Consider the following 19,966-nt stretch of genomic DNA (forward strand, 5'->3'; position numbering starts at 1 on the left):
TGAGGGTTATATAAAAGTCATTTGGGCACTTGCAACAAAAAGGACAGGGCAGTCGCCCCCCTCCTGTGCGAGTGCTCGCCCTTGGCTGTCAGTGAATGCTTCGTGGCATTTGTTGTCCGTTTTGGCCGGAATAAGCCGCCATACCACAGCGGACAGCTGTGTGAATTTGCTTCCTTTTAAGTAGAGGTGAGTGTGTGTATGTGTGTGATATTGTGGGCGTCTCCTTGTGTAGCGCAGCCTCCTCACAGGCCACTCCCGGGAAGCGCGCTGCTGTTACGCCACACCGACTGACTGAGCGTGTTCGCCCTCAGTGCGCTACGGCTGCTGTGCGCTTCTGTCCGCTCCTCTCTCTGTTTGCGCGTCACCCTCATTACTCTCCTCTCTTCTTCAGTTCAGGGGTCGAGGTGGAGGTATGTAGCAGCGGATTCACCGCTCCGACCAGCATGTAGCACCTGGAGCTCCGCGCACATCACCTCCCTGCTGCGCTCCTCCTTCTCCTCCGTCTTCTGTCCCTCCTGGAGCGCCCATTCCTCCTTTCAGGAAAAGCATCGCCCGCACAAGGATTATAGGGAATTTGCTTTGTGGGGTGGGTGGGGGGGATTGGTTCAGGCCTATTTTAGAGGAGTGTGTGTTCACCCCCGCCGCTCTGCACCTCTCGGTCGATGGTCGTTGAGGAAGCTTCCATCTTGAGTCCCGTATCTACCGAGAGAACCATGGCGAGCGACTCCCCTGCGCGGAGTCTGGACGAGATAGACCTGTCTGCACTACGGGTAAAATTCTCCCTACGCGTGTATGTGTGTGTGTGTGAGGTGTCTCTTTCTGCGCGCGTGCGTGTGGAACACCTGTCCATCCCACTGTCTCTCCTCCCTTCTCCTCTCCATCCTCACCCTCCTCTCTAATTACCGCGGTGGATGCGTCTTCCTGCACCTTCCTCCGGTTAACTGCCGCCCGAGCTGGGGTGTGCGTGCGCGTGCATGAATCCCATACCGTGTGTGTATGGGGGAAGTAATCCTCGTGCGCAGCGGTCAGTGGTTGAGGAAATCAGACATATCTGACTGGGATCATGTGGGCTCTCACCGATACTCTTGTTTGTTGTTGATGTTCCTTTTCTTAATAATTGGGACGTGATGTAATGAGGCCCTAAGCTGCTGCTGCTGCACGCGTGCATCCACACTCCTGCACGTGCGTCAGACGGCATAATAGAAGTCTCTGTACGATGTGGGGCAGATGTTAAGCTGCCTGGTCTCTGACAGTTTCACAGCACTCACACAAACACACACGGACATAAACCTTCCAGTGAGCTCGCGCGCACACACAAATAAAAGCGTGCACGCGCGCTCTATATTTCTCCATTACCCTCTCAAAGACACACACTCACAAACACACCGGGAATAATAGCGATGATAACCGCAACAGGAGCGAGTTCCGCCATTTCGTGATGTTGTGGCGACAGCAGCATCACATCTCAGCGGCCGTTTACGCGCGCGCGCGGACGTCGGAAGGAGGTGTAGAAGAGAGACAGTGCAGGAATGTGTGTGTTTGCATATCTCTGTGTGTGATTATACTTTCACACTGCATTAACTCTCTTATTTTAGGGAACCAGATCTTACAGGATTCACACCATCTCACCATTAGCAGCTGAACATGTAATTTGCTGCATGTCTGTGCACGCGCGTGTGAGTGTCTTCCCTGCAGCTTATGCAACTCAGTTGTACCTGCAAAGCAGCGATCAAGTCTGGGCATGATCGACCGGGTGGGACCGCCTGTCTCAGTGTGTCTGCACTTGTAACACACACTTAAAAAGACAGAAAAACGTGAGAGAAGACTGGACAAGATGTTGCTGTAAAGATGCCGTCTCCTTCTGTGGCATTATGAACAGAAATTAGGTCACCCAGGACAGAGCAGAGAGCTGAGAGAAACATTTCAGTGTGATGCAAAGCATGTCGCAACCACACACTTCCTGTTTCTGTGAGCACCATGTCCGAAATGATCTATTAAGATCCAGGCTACTGTGCAAAAGTGTTGATCTACCCTAATTTCTTTCCCCGGGGAATGGCTGCAGTGGTTTATTGAAAAATGTACAAACATAAATGTAAATACATTAGAAAAGACAAAAAGAGCGTTTGTACAATTCTAAGGAGCTTGAAAGTGAATATTTGGTCTGAGCACTTTTTTTTCTTCAACACCACCTGAACCCTCTTAGACAAGCTTTCTGTCATTTCTTTAAGTAGTCTTCAAGAATAGTTCTCCAGGCTTCTTGAACGACATATCAAAGCTCTTCTTTGGATGTTGGCTGCCTTTTGTTCCGTTCTCTGTCAGATGATCCCACACTGCTTCAATAATGTTGAGGTCCGGGCTCTGGGGAGGATTCATCCCTCCGTAAGACCTGTTGCCACTGATTTTCAGTCCACTTCTTGTGTCATTTGGCATAGCTGAGCCTTTTCTCCCTGTTTCCCTTCCTTAAGAATGGCTTCTTGACAGCCACCCTTCCATGGAGACCATTGCTGATGAGGCTTGGGCCAACAGTAGATGGATCAGCTGAAGGTCCAGATGCATCTCTCAGGTCTTGTGTCAGGTCTTTGCTGGATTTTTTCTTCTTTCTTAAGGACATCACTTTCAGATACTGTTCATCTGCTGTAGATAATTTTTTAGGTCTGACACTTCTTCTTTTGTCCTCCACTTGTCCAGTTTTCTCAAATATTTTAAGGACACACCATGCTGAGATATGCAAAGTTTTCAGCTAATAGCTCTTTGGGAATCACCTTGTTGATGCAAAAATACTATTTTCTGTCTGTCAAACTGTGTTATCTTTGGTGTTTTTCATAGATGCAACTAAAGAAATGGGAACAAATGATGTGGCTTTGTGACAGGCTGCTGGTAACAAATTGTCTAAAGACATGAGGGCTTGATCAATACGTACAGAACTGTTTGACTTGTCTTCTTATTTTCCTTTTCTCACTGTATGTCAAATCCCAGCTGGATTCTTTATCAACTAGATGGTTAAATGTGTCACAGTCTGAGGTTGAAGTCCTCTGCTATAGGGAGCAGTATTAATAGATGTTTGAGTGTCACATAAGGACATAACCTGTTATGTCACATCCTGGGTGATTCATTCAGGAGGAAGAGGAGTGTTTTAAAGCAGAATACACTTTTATGAACAATCTCGGTCTTCACTTGTATCTTTCACATCTTAACTGCTGACCTGTTGGATGTGGTAATATCTCCAGAAAACTCAGTTTTGTTTCAGGTCCAGTGAAAAGGCTCCATGTAAATGTATTAAAGCTAGTTGAGCCATCTTACACTCGTAATGGTGGAGACACATTATAACACAATGGGCCCCTGACCTTCATTGACTGAATCAAATGCCCCAGACAGAAAGATATGTCCATTGATCTTTATGTGATGACTTTGTCTCATTGTAATCGTGGTTTTCTGCGGTCTATTTGTATATCTTCATAGTGTTGTTGACTCTTTTTATGCTGACTTTTTGTCTCTTTGTGGTCGATTTGCATCTTTATCTAATAGTATTGTCTCATTGTGGTCAGCTTTGTGTTGTCGTTTTGTATTTCATAATGATTTTTTGTCACTTTTTAAAATCTCACTGACATGTTGCAGGTGAGCTCAAGGTTTGGACTCTGTGAACCTGTATCTGGTTAGTTCATGCAGTAATCCAGCCAAATATGTTGCTCATTCTGTATAAGGTGACAGATATTGTTTACTCCAGAGTTTTGGCGGTATCGGTTTAATCCCTTCAATGTTTAAGTTCATAATTTCAACCAAAACAAACATTTTACCAGAATTTGTAACAGTTTTATCATGTGAACTAACCCAGTTATTTAGATATTAAGTCATTCACGTTCAAAATGATCACTGAACTTGCTTGTTTCATGCACAGAATTTTTAATGTTTAGCTTAAGGTTGAATTCTTTGTCTTTTCTACAGTTTCTGTGTTTGTCTTAATAATCTTTCCTTGATCAGTTGATGTTTTTCGTGAGCCACTAAGTATGATGAGAAAACCAAGATGAAATATTATGACAGTGTTGCCCGTGTTCTTCACCAAAATGGCAGCATAATTTTGCAATACAAGCTGTATAGAATATAAATTGAGATCAGTGGATCATGAATGCTGTATAACGGGGAAGGGATAAGATGAGATACAGTTCAGATTCTGAGACAGCAACACAATTAATATTTACAAAGAAGTGTTCCTATTATGTTTAGTGACACAGAAATTGAATATTTTGTTGAAAATATGGGTTTAAAACTGGACTCACACTCTCTTAAATTCTTGCTTTTGGATACAAATTTGTCAGTGGGGAAATACTCCCAACATAGAAGCTAGGAAGTTACAGACAGGCAGTTGTTATATTTAGCTCCCTTCATTTGCCTTCCACCTTTCCTCTCACTTCTCTTTTTTTGGCTTGTTGTCTGACAGTCGGTTAGAGCTTTAACAGGTGAAGGGGTGTGTGTGTGTGTGCGTGTGCGTTAGGCTCAGTCCTTCAGGATTAGATTTGCCTCTGTTTGACCTTGAGTGAAAAGGAACGTTGCTTTTTAAGATAATCCCTTTCAGGAGGCTGCACTGGAATAGTCCCAACTGGCCCAGTGTACGCTAGCACATGCACACACAAACACACACACATGTTAATATGAAACACACACAGGTGAGCTTAAAGGTCTGCATCTGTGTTTTGGGAGGTTTATCGATTTTAATCAGCCTGCTTAGGTTTTCTGCTCAAAACAGACTTTACATTTGGATGATGGCCTCTACAAAACAACATATTCACACAAGCAGGTTGTCACATATGAGCTTTTAGTGAAGAGCCTGCATTGAACACACCGCATAACACTTTGGCATAATATTTCACTATGTCAAGCAGGGATCACGAGCATTACTGGGTGTAGATGTACGAGAACTGACAAAGTTTGTACTTACAGATTTTGGGAAAGCTGGACTCTGAGCCATAGTTTCTTTTTGTTTTATTTTTTTGTTTCCAGTTTTTATTTGGTTAGTTTTAGGCACTACAGATATATAGGACTGCATTCAACATTCAAACACTGTTTCACAACTTTTATTGTAATTATATTATACACTCAACACATTTTGACAGAAAGATCATTGGGGGAAACTCTACTTGCTCAACCACAGCCATGCATTGGTTCATTTTTGGAGAATTTTGTGGTTTGTGTTAGAATTGATAAATTGACAATGCCACATTAGAGGCTACACTTACCCTTTCTGCTTCAAGCTTCTCCATGTTTTTGATTCATGATGACTAGTCCCACAAAATTGGCGTCACTAGTAGACAGCATTTTGTCCTGGTGTAACACCTTCTTATTTCACTTGTTCAGACGGTTAAGGTCTATCAGACGACTGTGCGTGTTTAAAGAAATGAGCATTTATATCTGCCATGAACTCCTTGAGTCTGTAAGTGGCAAGCTGGAAGTAAAGAACAAGTCGCAAAGGTTAATAATTGAACGAATAATAACTGTGGTGACATAGGGAGGCTTTTTACAGGGTAATTCCACAGGTATGCAGTTCCCACTCAACCCTTAATGCGTGTGTGTGAAGGTCAAATTTCCTATAAAATTCCTCCATCCATCTTGTGTCGAGTTAAGACAGGGTTATAGTCTCATGAATAGATTTGTTCTTCTTTCTCCTGTCCATCTCCTCCTCCTCATTCACCTCTTCCTCCCTTTCTTGCAGGACCCAGCTGGCATCTTTGAGCTGGTCGAGCTGGTTGGAAATGGAACCTATGGGCAGGTCTATAAGGTAAGATGACCTATATAAACAATACTGGGAAATTACATCTGGGCGTTGGTGTTGCAGTTAAAGAAAAAATGGGAGGAAAATCTCAGAAAGTCATGTAGAAGCAACTTATTTCCATTTTTTAAGAATAGCAAACATAATATTTTATAGAATTCAAAGTGACAAAGTCCACAGAGGAGGGAAGTTGGGACAAATGAAGGAAAATTTTGAAATTTAAAGAGGATTCAATTTAGTCTTTCACATCATGAAATATATATATTTTTTCAGTAATTAGAAATTGTTTCTAAAAAGTGCATCTTGTAGCCTAATTTAAATTTAAAGGCATGTTAGTCTGACTGAAATTGTACAAAATTAAACTACTTAAAGCCGGACTAACACTGCCTGGGTTTTCATTATTTCACTCATTTATCTGCATCATTCCCCAGAAATGTATTGAAAATAGCTGTGGCGTTTAGAACTACAATTGACTGATTTCAGCTTGAAAGTGAGTAGAAATTCTGCTGCTATGTTTTAAATGCATAACCCCATTATGCATCAAATTTAACAAATTTTCAGCTTTAAACTGAAACACCTTGAGATTAAAATAGAGTTCTGCAATATGAGCGAATGCACCACGTGTGGGTTTGCAGCTCTTTTTGTCATCTTTAAGTACATGTATGTGTGGAATCACGACTGTACTGCAAAGCAAAGTTAATGCTTTTGTTGTTTTGTATTCATTTGATCTAGTGAGGCTTGTTTTTAAAGTGCTAATGAGCGAGTGCACTAAAGAAATTAACGTGACATAACTTCAATCTGTTGTCCTGTGTGTGGAACTTTTTGGTAGCACTTGTAGCAGATAGCAGGAGTCAATCTAACAGCAACTAACAAGGGGCCCACAAAAGTTAAGTGTTTGTGATTAAGAAGGTACCATAAAAAAATGCAAGCGCACATCATTTTGAGGAAAAGGATCATCTCCAAAATTAAATGGGCTCATTCTATTGTGCATGTTCTAACTCTCCAACAGGTTCTGTGAACCTTAACAGTTTAAGGTATATGAGTTTGGTTTTTCGAATATAGACGAATGAGGAAACTCTGGAGACACTTTTGTGTGCAGTACGCTGCACCAATAAGACTCTAAATGCCAAAAAAAATTTGGAAAACAGAAAATAACCAATATTAAACAAAACAACATAAACCAGCTACAAACACTGGATTATACCTTTTTGTATTTCAATGTCCCCAAAAACTAACTAAGAAACTACTATTTATGTACCACAAATTACCGCTGATGTACCTTGACAATAAATCATCTTTGCCAGCTGAGCTGTCACTACAAGACTCTCTGCACTATGCTAGAAATTAAAGAGCATTAATTAGTATGAGCTTCTCCATAGCTTATGTAATTAACACAGAATTACACCATTCATGGAAGCTCCAAAACATGACGGCTGCTTACCAGGAAATTCTAACAAACCCATAACGGGATTAAACTGAACAAGATTTCCTTGAAAATGTAGGAACACATCCCAAAAGGGGTCAAGTATGGAAGCAAATACACTTAGTTTCTGTCAAGGACATTTATGGAAGTTAAGCAGCATTTCCATTCATTCAATGTTTTCTTAAAGCTTTTAAATGTTTTTTCCATGACTGGGCTGCTGCCTTCCCTCCTATCTCCCAATTTAAGTAATTTTTTACATTTTGGAAGGGATATCCGAATGATGCTGGAGCATTAATGCAGGAAACACTCAGATGTTGTGTTATATATAACCTGCTACCACAGAATCTGCTCTCTAGGTTTGGTATCCAGCTAAGAGTGACCTTTTCATCACCTTTGTTTCTCTTTGCCTCACATTTAAAAGCTTGGACAGGAGGTTCGACCAATGAGGAGGCAGCTTTAGATTTTACTGGATCTGATTAAGCAGTGAATCATCCTTCACAAAGTGGAGTTTATTCAATCTGTAATATTGATCGAAGCTCACAGAGGCTGAATATCTCTTTTCATCTCCCTGAACTAGGATCTTTCATAGCACTGTAAGAATTAGCAGGTTAAAACAGATTCTCAAAGATGCTTTTAGGCCAGAAGCAGTTTAGGACCAAGCTTGATTTAAAACATTGTGATGCTGATAATCACAGGAAGTAGAGATGAATCATTTTCACACATGTACCTATACCTGGGCACTGAAAGTATGTGGGTGAGGGCTATGAAGTGCAGACACAGTTAAAAAACACTCCTCTGCCCTCATTCATGTCCCATCTTCATCAGATTCCTGGCAGCTGATAGTTTTATTCAGAGTCAACAACAAACACACATTCTAAACAGAAGTGTTTGATTTAGCTCAGAAAGTAAAGTCAGTAAAAGCAGGTCTGGGGATGGTGAATAACTGCAGGAGGTGCATGTCAGAGGTTCTGATGCCACAGCCTTTTGTTTACCGAGGCTGAAAATCGGTCTTTTGTTATCTTAGTTCCTGAGAATTTAAATATTTGATGGCACTTGATGGTACAACCTGCAATTTACAGGGTGATCTCATTGTTTGAGTAAAGAACAAAGTACCTTAATTTTGTTACAGAGGAAGAAAAACAAGACTAAGAGGAACAAATGGGCATTTTAGAGGAAATAATTATAATATCCCTTTTGAAGAATTTTGGTATATACAGTGTAAATACATGTTGATTTGAATGAAGGAACAAGCCATCCACCTACCACCCACATACTTTGCATTACTTTGTAATGTAAGCTGCATGTTGTGATGTCAGTGTGTTGTAGGCAGGAGCTTAAATACACCCACACTCCAAGGAAGCATCTTTTATCACGTCTTTTGCTGTTTTTTAAATAAAGACAAGTGATTAAATTTGTTGAAATGAATTGAAAAGGGTGGGCCTACTTGTTATTTATATTATATATGAATATATATATATGTTTACAATGTGTTCCAAGTTTCCACTTCCCATTTGCGAGTACTGATACATGATTCACTTGGTTTAACGTGGTTAAACTTTTCGTAACACAAACTTGTGTCTTTGAATCCCCACATTTACCCTGAGCTGCCTTTTTATATTTTGTTGCACTTCATTTTACTTGTCTTCTTTATGATTTAGATACTTTTCTCCTGCAGTAAAACTGAAGAAATGCAGACTGTAAGAATTAACTATTGATGATAACATTTTTACTGGATTACCCCTTAAAAATCAAGGTTTTACATAGCAGGACATAAGTAAACAACATTTATTTGAAAAAGAAGAAGAATTCAACAAACCCAAAACCAAAATACAAGACAACTGTCAATTTTCCCAGGATTGGACGTCCCATCAAGTTCACCTCAAGGTCAAAAAGCCAAGAGCTACATCTCAGCCTCCACGGGCCTCAGTTAGCATGTTAAATGTTGAAGATCATGACAGTGCAATTAGAAAAAGACTGAACAAGTATGGCTTGTTTGGAAGGGTTGCAGGAAAAATCCTCTTCTCTCTAAAGGTTTTGTTCAATAAATAATGACACAGTGTGTTGTTGTTCATCTGAGGTAAGAATCAGATTATTTTCTGTTATGTCCTGATACATAAAACCTGAGAAAAGAGTACTTTCTTCAAGTGGTTAAATGGTTACATTTTCTCTGGAACATTTATTCCAGCTGCTGTGGATAGGCTACAACATTAAAAAGTCATGTAATGATGTAACTCATACTTGTAGGTTAATCAACTGCAGGTCTTTAATGTTTAATAGGGAAGCAACAAATGAATATTTAAATTATTTTATCACCCGCTGATAATGACGTATGAGGGCTTTAATCCTCTTCTCCACCAGTGGGAGAATTAAGTCCAGTTTTTAGGTATTTGTCTTGTGTTTCCGTGCTACTTTATAACTCTACTATATCACGTTTAAGAGGAGAATATTGTACTTTATGCAGCACTTAATTTACCCGAAAACATTGCAGTTAAATTTTGCAAACAAAACACATGAGTTGCTCATAAAGGTGCTTTCTTTTAGATTAAATGACAGAGCAGTGTGTAAAAGTACTGGTTATGAATGTATTAGTCTTTACAATGGTTTTCTAAATTTTCTGATTCCAGTTTGTCAGAATTTGAAGCCTTTTTATTTAAAGTTGCCACCCTGATAACCTCTAAAAATGGAAAATTGGTGTTTCAGTTGTGTGTGTTTATCTTTTCATAAATAATACTGAGAATAAGTCGGAAAATAATACCAGAATGCTCCCAGACTGGACACAAGCCTCTCAGTGTCCTGGCTCAACCTCAAATACCTCCTTTTAAGCCTTTTTCTCTGCAAAGAAAAATAAACAGTCATTTGACATGGATACATATTATTATCCTAAAACATACAGGACAATGTGGAAATGGTTTGTCCACATGACCAAAACGCATCAGTGTCACAACACAAACTGCAGAGCTGACATCATACATCCACTACACATGACTTAATATGTTAAACACATCGCTGAATCTTTCTGGTAGAATTATAATTTGTTTACTTTCACGAATTAGCTAAAGAAATTGGATTTGGAGCAGATTTCTTCATAATACCGCCGTGTTAATTAGCAGATCTTAACTTCAGCTGTGCGATTCAATTACTTATGCTAGTGTCCATCTCTTCTCTTTTCCACTAGATTTAGACTCATCCACACAAAACAAAATATAACCAGGCAACGGTGGTTTTAAACTGACGTAATGGAAGAGCATTCCTCATGAGATAGTGTTAACATCCCAGTATAGAGCATGGTGGGATGTATCTTCACAGTCTATAAAGATGCAGAAATTGTCAAAGGGTAACATTTGTCATTTGCCTGCTCTGTTTCATAGGGTGGCATTTAGGCGACGTGATGCCAACTTGTGACCATGTATTAATTGATATGAAAACCTAACCAAGCATGACTGACAGCAGTGCAGACAGCTAAATAGTTGTTGGACAGTATTAGGACTCAAACCCAGTTCTTTCGTGTGACAGTCTGTTGCTAACACCACCGTCAACCTCCTCCTATCTATTCAGAAGCATTTTTTTTAAACATGTTTATGACACATTTATGACAGAGTGAAACAATGCAGTAATTTTACAGGTATTTAGCATTTGTGGCCGTTTCATGTGACTCTAAATGTACGCATGTTGGGATGTTAAATGGCAGATGTAGGGACATAAACAGTTTTAGCACATAAAGTAGTAATTGTTACATTTTTGAGCCTGTGTTGTGAAACAGCTGTGACCAACGAAGCTTTTGCATATTCTTATGTGAGACTGCTTTGCATATACCTACATTTGAGTAACAAATTCAATGGAAGCCTTTTACTTGTAATTCTGTGTTTTCACTGCTTTATATAGATACTTTTACTGAAGTAAAGGACCTGAGTAGAAACCTCTACTTATTACTTCATTGTTTCCTGTTGTCTAATTTTCTTTTATTAGACCTTCATGGCTGTTTAAACGTATCAATCCAGTCCTCATTTCTTTATATTTTGCTTACAAGGAGCCAGACTTTCTTGTAATCTTTTTATCTGGTTTAGAGTAATGTTTTTTTTTTGTCTATTAAGCAACTTGACACTGACCTATGAATCATTCAGGTATAAAAAAAGACTCCTATCTCAAAGGATGAATCAGTGTTGTGGTTAAACACGATTCACGCAGTACCGTACATGTAGGTGTCAGCTGAAATAAGTAAATATTTTATTGGTACCTGATTCACACAGATTACTGTGCAGCTGCAGGAAATGAGCTGCCCTTTTTCTTTATTCACGTGTGTTAATATTTGTTGTCGTTACTAAGTGCTTTTATGTTAAAAGGGGGAAAAACAAGGTGGCAACCATAAAGAATCCTTTAACCTTCTGCGACACTTTTTTGCACCTTTTATAGTGCAGAGGGAAGTAAAATCCTTCACATGTGGCTGTTTCTGTTTGGTGTTTTGGTGGTTTGAGATGTAGAAGTTCTGGAAATTACTGTTGGACATTTCATATCACTGCTGTCTTGTATCCGAACAGTGCTCTGCACACTGATTTGGGGATGAAGGCATCATTGTTTCATTCTTTTTCAGTCTTGCTCAGTTCACACAACAGTTGGCCTGAAAACTTACCCAGTTTGTGTGAATAGTTATAACATTGTTAATGTCCTCTTGGAGAGACTAATGGAAAATGTGCACTGTTATTTAATGTGTCGTGTCTCGCTGCTCTCTGTGAAGTCCCCATCAGTTTGGACTTTACGAACAAACTTTTGGTTTCAGACACTTTGTTCAAAACAATTCAAAGTCCTGTAACTGTTTGATGACTTACTATTAATGTGAAAACAGGTATATTGTCAGGGTATTTAGTCCAACAAGTTCTATGGAAAGAAAGGAATCTGCTTTGACACAGACTTCACTTTGCAGTTTGTGTTAATTTACCTGAAAAAGGAAATTAGTTATTAGTTCACCTATACAGACATGCAAGCGCATGCAAAGTAAAGTCTGCGATTCATCTAAAAAAAAGGAACACATTTTAGAAAAATCCAGCCATGATTTCTGCAGAAACATGTAGCTGATTCATACTGAAAGGATGCACATTTGTTGCTTTGACCCATTCAGATCCAACAACAGTCATTGCTTATGTGTTTTGGAAATGATGCAATGCTTCGTCACATCAGAACTGAAAGATAAAAGCACACGAATGTCTCCAGCTCTTAATGTGATAGAAAAAAATTAGTCAGCAACATAAAACTGCAGAGAAGTTCCCATAAAAAGCAGATCTCTGCTTTGGCAAAAGCAGCCTTCAGTTTTCTTACACTCCAACACACAGATGCTAAATATTTCACCCGTAAAAGAAAGCAAATTTCAGCTACAGTTCCTGGAAATCAAGGGATCCCAGTTCTTGGTAATAAGCAGGTGTGTTTACAGCAGAAATCAAAGCATTTTCATAAATATTCATCTGGAGTAATCTGATGTTCCAGCAGATACTTTATAAGTTTCCAATGCACCAACTCCAGGCCTTAAAATGATAACAAGCGTCAGATAAAGAATTATAATGTGTCTCTGCAACTGCAGTATTTCTATATTTAGTTGAACTTCTGCGCCCACCTCTGAAATGCCAGATTTGATGGTTTGCATCTATATGCAGACAAACGCTCACCCTGGTTGCACTAACTAGCTGTTTCCTTTCAGCCTGTGGTATTAGAGATCAGGGATGGATACTCCACTTGTGTTTGTATCTGTCTGATTTCTTTCTCTCTTCATGTGTTGAGGCTTGTGTTTAGGTTAGGAATGTGAGGCAGGTCTGAACGCGGGGCCTGAGGTGTGTTTTAACGCCTCAGGCTGCCTCAAAAGAATATCCTTACTCTTTTCTATCTGCAGATCTTCTTCCTCCTCCTCACTCCCTCTGTTCTCAATCAGTCTCTATCTTTATCATTCCACCCGTGCATGTGTGGATTCAGGTACTGTTTTAAAGCCTCTGTCGTAATCTCTCTGTCACACACAAACACACAGGGAGCTCTGTGTCACCTTTGGGAGATTGTCTGGCTGGCCGTCAGCGTCAGGGGAAAAGAGATAGCAAAACAAAAAGCCTCTATGAGATGATATCGCTTTCCATCATGTGCCCTGCTCTATCTGCCTCTGCTTTTATTGCTTCATTGTGGAGCATCGCTGCCATTTGTCCTGCAGTCACAGCAGCTCTTCACACACTTAACCTGTTGTCCCAGAAGCACGTTTACACACATATCTAAATAGTACTGGGCAGAAGTCTTGATCCACCCCTCATTTATTTGTAGATCACCAGGAAATACATGCACGCACAATACACTATATTAGATGAAAACAGAGTTTGTACCATTCTAAGGAGCTTGAAAGTGAATATTTGGTCTGAGCCCCTTTATTCTTCAACACAGCCTGAACTCTCTTAGACAAGCTTTCTGTCATTTCTTTCTTCTTTTCTGTCTTCAGGAATAGTTCTCCAGGCTTCTTGAAGGACATCTCAAAGCTCTTCTTTGGATGTTGACAGGCCTTTTGTTCCGTTCCCTGTCATCCCACACTGCTTCAATAATGTTGACATAATTTGGCATACCTGAGCCTTTCTTCCCTGTTTTTAATCCTTAAAAGTTCATCTTTTATCTTTCTCTGCAGTTTGCCTGCTGTGTTGAATGATGTGTGTTTTCATAAACATCAGCTTTTGGACTGATGTGATTATAGATGCTCCAACCTGTTGTTCCTTCTGCACAGTGTGGTTAATTTTTTAGGTGGATAAACATGGATGTCTTTAGAAGAACTGGATACTGGACTCATTTAAATAAAATTCATTCAAATCGAACCGGAGCCAGAAAAGTTTCTTGCTTGTGATATTACTTTAGTGTTGTACAGCTCACAAGGCCTTGACACCTCACCCAGGGAGTCTTTCATATGCTTTTAAAATATGTTTAAACATCCATCAAAGTGGCCTTTTTTTATTTCATTGACAGTTTAAAGCCCTTGAGTTTCTTTTTTAATAAATGCTGCAATGCTGCTCAGCTAACTCAGTAGTCTAATGGCAGCCACACGCATCATTTGAATGTTGCAGTGTCTGTTCATAGTTCTTCATCTTTGTTGTGCTTTGCAGGCATTAAAGCAAGTTCAACAGGAAATACTTTCATTAACACGATAGAAATCAAGATAAGAAATCAAAGAAAAAGTATCAATAGTATCAAAAAGTTAGAAATCACATCACTCCAGTTTTACTCGAATAGGTTACAAGCGCTGTACCCTGAAAGAACAATTCTGCACCACGAGTGACAAAAATGCCCCTTTATGCTCAGGTACAGAAATGCACCCACACATTCAGTCGATTTCTCACCAGCTAACCTTACAGGATTGTTTTTGAATGTAGGAGGAAGCCACAGAATCAAGAGAGAACATGCATGCCCCAGACAGAAAGGCCAAAACTCAGATTCAACCCTACCTGCTGTGAGGTGACTGTGCAAACCAACACACAGTGCAGCCCACACCTTGTATCAAGACTTTAGTCAATCTATTTGTTTTCATCTTAAGGCTGATAAAGGTATAGTTATGTAGGGAGCTGTGGAGCTTAACTCACTGAGAGGGCTCCTCATATAAAGAGGCTGAAGTTCTTGTCAGAGCTGACCCATGGCCGAACCCTGACCTGTGTGGCACTTTACTGCATGTCATGTCAACTTTCCTGTCTGTCTCCCTCCGCTAAATAATGGCTACATGTGCCGTAATCAAATGGTTCCAAATATGTCCATTACAAATTATGATGTACCACAGCATTTACTACTTCTGAACCTCAGAGGGTACTTTTACACACAAATTGGGAGAATCATCCCAATCAGTACATTTCTGGTTGATCTGTTACATCACACAACAAAATATTTGCTGGTGACAAATTGTTACCATGTCGAGCAGTGAACTGCACATCTTTACAGCTCTGTGCATATTCTCTGTTGTTACCAGCTTCTTCTGTTGCTTCCTGTTAAATGCTGAGACAAAAACTGTGGAGCAGGTGCAGAACACCAAGGCCTGCGGGAGAAATTTAACTTCCGTTATTCTGTCAGACTTTGACAAATTAAGTGTATTTTTCCGAGTGTACTTAATGAAGACATTGAAAGTGGTTTTGCCAGATCTGAGGGAAACTCCAACAATTGAAATTCACTCTGCAGAGCACCCATTATCGAGTTTTTCACATTTAAGAGCAGTAGTAAGGGCTTGACAGTCATAACCAAAGGCTTCGTGTTTCTTGTTCTTGTAAACTTGATGTCTCAGGAAAATTTTGGGGAAATTTCTTTGAATTATCAAACAATGGCAGCGCTAAAAGGTAGTGAGGAAGGAACAGGAAAGATGAGAGACACACAAAGACACAAAAACAAAAGCACAAAACAAAGAGAGATGTGAGAAAAGGAAGAAGACTTCCCAAACTCGGAGGTGATTTCGGCCTGTCACATACATTCAGTGTCTGATGCAACGCTGAGTAACCAAGATGTGTGTGTGCGTGTGAATCTGAGCAGCTCACATGTGCATGTGACCCAGTGTGTGAAATATCACGGCCTCTAATGCACACTCATGCACACAAACACACACTGCCATCGCTTTGCCTGCTCCAGCCCCCCTATTCGTTGCCCTCACTGCCAGGCTTGTTGCTAGGTTACTGAGAGGAAATGGTGTGTGTGTATGCATTTGTGCGGTGAGGTGAATGAATTTCCACTTTCTCGCTTTAACAGCTACTGTGATACTGACTTGAGAGTTTGCAGGAGGAGACTGAGTTTTGGATATTAGCTCATATTCGGGATCAAAGTGAGTAGTTTTAACTAAAGTTCCTTCACTGTGTTAAAAACCCGGTTAAAAGGTGTTAAAATACATGTTTCACTTTACATTTGTGCTCCGTGGGGGCTTTACATTCAAGCAAAACACGTAAACCTCTACCAGGTGGACCAATCACAGCTGTTATCAGCATGTTCTCACACCCAACTCCACATATAAGCCCTGTTTACACTGGCCAAAAAAACGGCTTACCACTAAATTAACTCTGCTCGTCTGCAGCTCGACATCAGTGTGAACACAGCACCCGAGATTAGATATTAATTTTCAATTAATGCTGTGATGGGGGCAGCAAAAATGGGCTCAGCTCACTTTTTCTTTACAGAAACATTTACTGGGTGCCAGATAGCTCAACTGGTTAAGCTGGTGCCGCTTGTGCAGATGCTCTAGCTCCTTGATGTAGTTCGAGTCTCAACCCGGGCCTCTTTCCTCTTGCTGTACCCACTCTACTTTCAAATACAGGCCCATTGCGACCAAAAAACCTTTAAAAAGAAACACAGGCACCCACAAGGAGGCTGATGAAACTGACGGCAATAATTATTGGACGAAAGGATCTTTTCTTTTTTTTTTATTGTTTTTTTAAAAAACTTTTTCTAAACGGTCATCAAGCCCGATGGCAGGTTATTCTCTGTCCCGCTGTGTGGGGCTGATCAAATGCAGGAAACCAACACGATTATCTCAGAGAGTTGTGATTATCATTAACACAGTCTGTAGGATACAAAGTAAGACCATCTTTCATGTCATCATGGTAAAACCGCTGTCCTCTGGGAGGTAGAGGTATACTGGACTGGCAAGTTGTGACACTGACAGCGCTGGTTCTAAACCTGCAACAGCCAAAATGGCAAAAGCTTTAATCTGCATTTTTTAAGCTGGTTTACCTCCATCCATCAATTTTCTTTACCCACTAAATCCAATTCAGAGTTTCAGTGGGTGCTGGAGCCTATCCCAGCTGCCATTAGGCGAGAGGCAGGGTTGGCTGGTGTACCTGTGCACCATTAAAACACCACAAGAGGCAGGTCACCACAACAGCCTGAAAAATTTTGTTTTTCTGTATATGCCTCACCACGATATTATCCTAACACTAGTACATTTAATGTGTAAAAAAGTAGTAATAGAGCAGATGAATGTAAAAAAGGAAGTGGAGAAACAGCAGCCTCAAAGTGAGGGTAAAAAGAGTCATTTGCTGGCCATGGAGCTACTATCTGCCTCCCTCCTCCTATTGAGCGCTGTGTTGCTCCTTAATAAGTGTGCACTGTAGAGTAATATTTGCAGTGTTTTCTGTCTTGCGGATGCAGAAGGAAAGCAAGCAAGATTGGGCTGTGAAATAGTTCACTGCTCCTAAAAAAATTACCGTAAAGGGGCACCGAGTGCATTCAGGAGGGATGGTACATGTCAGGTAATGTGGAAGAATAAATCCAGCTTAAAGAGGAGCCAACACAGTGAAACATGTTACTCTATACATACATGTTGTTATTACTCCTCTGATTCAGTGCCAGCATGCTATTTTAAAGAATAATCTGCACTCTGCTACCTCTTTTAGTCAGTAGGAAGTCTATATATTTTATGTTATATCGTGATATTTGTTTGAAAAGGATTGTTAATGCTGCTGCTCTCTTCTGCTTTTAGGCCCACAGCAGAGTCATACCACCAAATATAAGCTACTTTATAACTGCAGATAGACAGAATAACCTCTCAGTGGTCCTGACTGAATTGGATTGTTCAGTTAATAAATGACCGATGTGACTAACAGGGCTCCAGACTAACTTCTTGCACTGGTTTCACTGGCAGATTTAGCTTTTTCTTTTATGTGCACCACCACCTGTCTAGATGAGTAGATGTCTTGATGTGTGCATACTTGTTTACATTTAACTCGTTCTTTTTCCAGAGGATAATATATTATGTAAATTGTCTTCTCTGACTGCATTGAATTTTATCATAAGTCACTTGAGTAACATTTTTGTCTGACACTGAAATGCTAAGGAAGGGTGCATTGTTGGTCAGACAGTTGTCACATCAACATTGTGTGTTTCTTTCAGTGTTTTAACTCTGTAATTGAACACTTTTACAACAAAAGCACTATAACCAAATTCTTTGAGACAGATGAAGCGCATCAAATTGGACATTTTTATCGTAAGCAGTCCAAAACGAATATATTTTGGCCTTTTTATTTTCAGTTGGCTCTGCCTCTGAGTCTGATGCTCGACCAGGGTTACTGTTTGCTGTTTTTAATGGGGACAGGGAAGCCCACCGCTGTTCAGGGCTTGGCTCAGAGTTATGTCTAACGGGTAGCATGGTATTTTTCTATAAAAAACTGTAAAGTCATCACACTATGTGTCACAGTTTCAGTTTCAGTATCACACACATCCGCCTGGACCTCTGAAGACGTAATGACACCCATGAAATTAAAGTTATGCCACCTTTTCCAGCAACAATAGCAGACAAAAAGCTTCTGATAACTGGATATCAAAAGCTGACATCTGCCAGCTGACATCTTTCAGCCTGAGTGATTTGTTTAAGCTGCAGCACAGGAGCTCTGCAGAGCATTCTCTAACTATCTCATCAAAACAGCCACAGTGCTAACAATGCTCTAAGCACTAATCCAACAGGAGACCTCGCATGAGCAACTTCACATGCTTTGACCATAATAACTTTTGTTTATCTGCATTTATCAGACTAGTCGAAGCTGAATTAGGGATGTCCCTAACTGTTGTTTAGTCAGAATGATGTTGTTACCAAATTCAGTGTGATAGAGCCATGATGCTGATGTGCATAATTTATATGTCAGATATTAAGACTGAGCTTGTCAATGTTAAAAGACACAGAAAACTCTCTTTCAGTGACATCATCAAAGACAGCAGTTAGTCAGGGATAAATTTGTTTTCTGTCATGCATCTTGTTCAAGTTGCAGCAAGAATTTCTGAGTCTTTAATCACCTACTTTGACACATGTGATACAAATGAAAACATTGTGCTGTCTGAACTTGAGCATTAGTGGATTTTTGTTGGTAGAACAATACACTTCAAGCCACGTGTGGGGAGGGCCATGTTATTAGAATTTAAACAACCTGCATGTCTGAGTCAGTGTCATTTATGATTGAATGGATTTAGTATGAAGATCATGTTTTCACTCTTAATCCTGCCTGCAAAACTCTGTTTGAGTCAGCTGTTTTTCCAACTGGGAAAACAGGAGGTGTGGTTGAGGACTCAGAGCTTGACAATTGCAAAAGGCTGAGAAAAATCTAGAGAAACCAAACAATGAGGGTGAACTAGATAGAAGATGTGTAAAAAACATGACAAAATATTGAGTTTAAAATTTAGAAAAATGCAAAATCTTGTATTTAAAGTAGAGCAAATTTAAGATATTATAAAGTGTAGTAATTTCTCTGTATGTGAGATGTGGTTGCCTGTGTTTTATTCCCGGAACAATTAGCTGCTTCCAGGTGTGACTAGGTTCATATGGAAAGAAGAAGCATGCTGTTATCACTAATGAAGGCTGCAGACAGACTCATGTCTCAAGGACATTTGTAGGATGTGAACTCAACAGCTCAGGACAGCATTACATAAGAAGAGCTCACATATCAACAACAGTGTCTGAAATTCATATATACACTTCTAACTTACTCTAGTGAAACATTATATACCTTATTATATTTAAAATATATTCACCCTTTCAACAGTATGTTGCCAATATACTAACTAAAAAGAGTACTATCTAGAAATATATAAGAAGTATGCTAATGTCACACTAAGTTAAAAGCGGCAGAATTTCTCAGACAGTCCATTGCATTGTGACGTCGGACATATTTCAGTCAATAACTCGAGTGAGAAACTAATCAGATACTAATTTTCAGTATCCATTAGTATCTTAGTATAGATTTTCTTGTCAACCTTTGTTGCTTTTACAGAGGCCTTTGGGGATGTTTTCTCATTACAAAGAAGATTTCAGGAACAAAATTACAGTC

At 39.9% G+C, this 19,966-nt stretch overlaps 1 protein-coding gene across 5 annotated transcripts in view; it reads left to right on the top strand.

Moving 5' to 3' along the window:
* Positions 1–282: 282 nt before the first annotated feature.
* tnikb (TRAF2 and NCK interacting kinase b) overlaps positions 283–19,966 on the top strand; it is a 69,353-nt gene continuing 49,669 nt past the window's right edge. For all 5 annotated transcript variants that reach the window (XM_072378384.1, XM_072378385.1, XM_072378386.1 and 2 more), the window contains exons 1-2: positions 283–770; positions 5,705–5,770. In XM_072378384.1, the coding sequence (XP_072234485.1) occupies positions 663–770; positions 5,705–5,770 (174 nt within the window). In that variant the 5' untranslated portion in view covers positions 283–662. The remainder of the gene's footprint in view (positions 771–5,704; positions 5,771–19,966) is intronic.

Source organism: Leuresthes tenuis, unplaced genomic scaffold, assembly GCF_036924035.1.
Source record: "Leuresthes tenuis unplaced genomic scaffold, fLeuTen1.0.hap1 SCAF_24, whole genome shotgun sequence".
Classification (NCBI taxonomy): domain Eukaryota; kingdom Metazoa; phylum Chordata; class Actinopteri; order Atheriniformes; family Atherinopsidae; genus Leuresthes; species Leuresthes tenuis.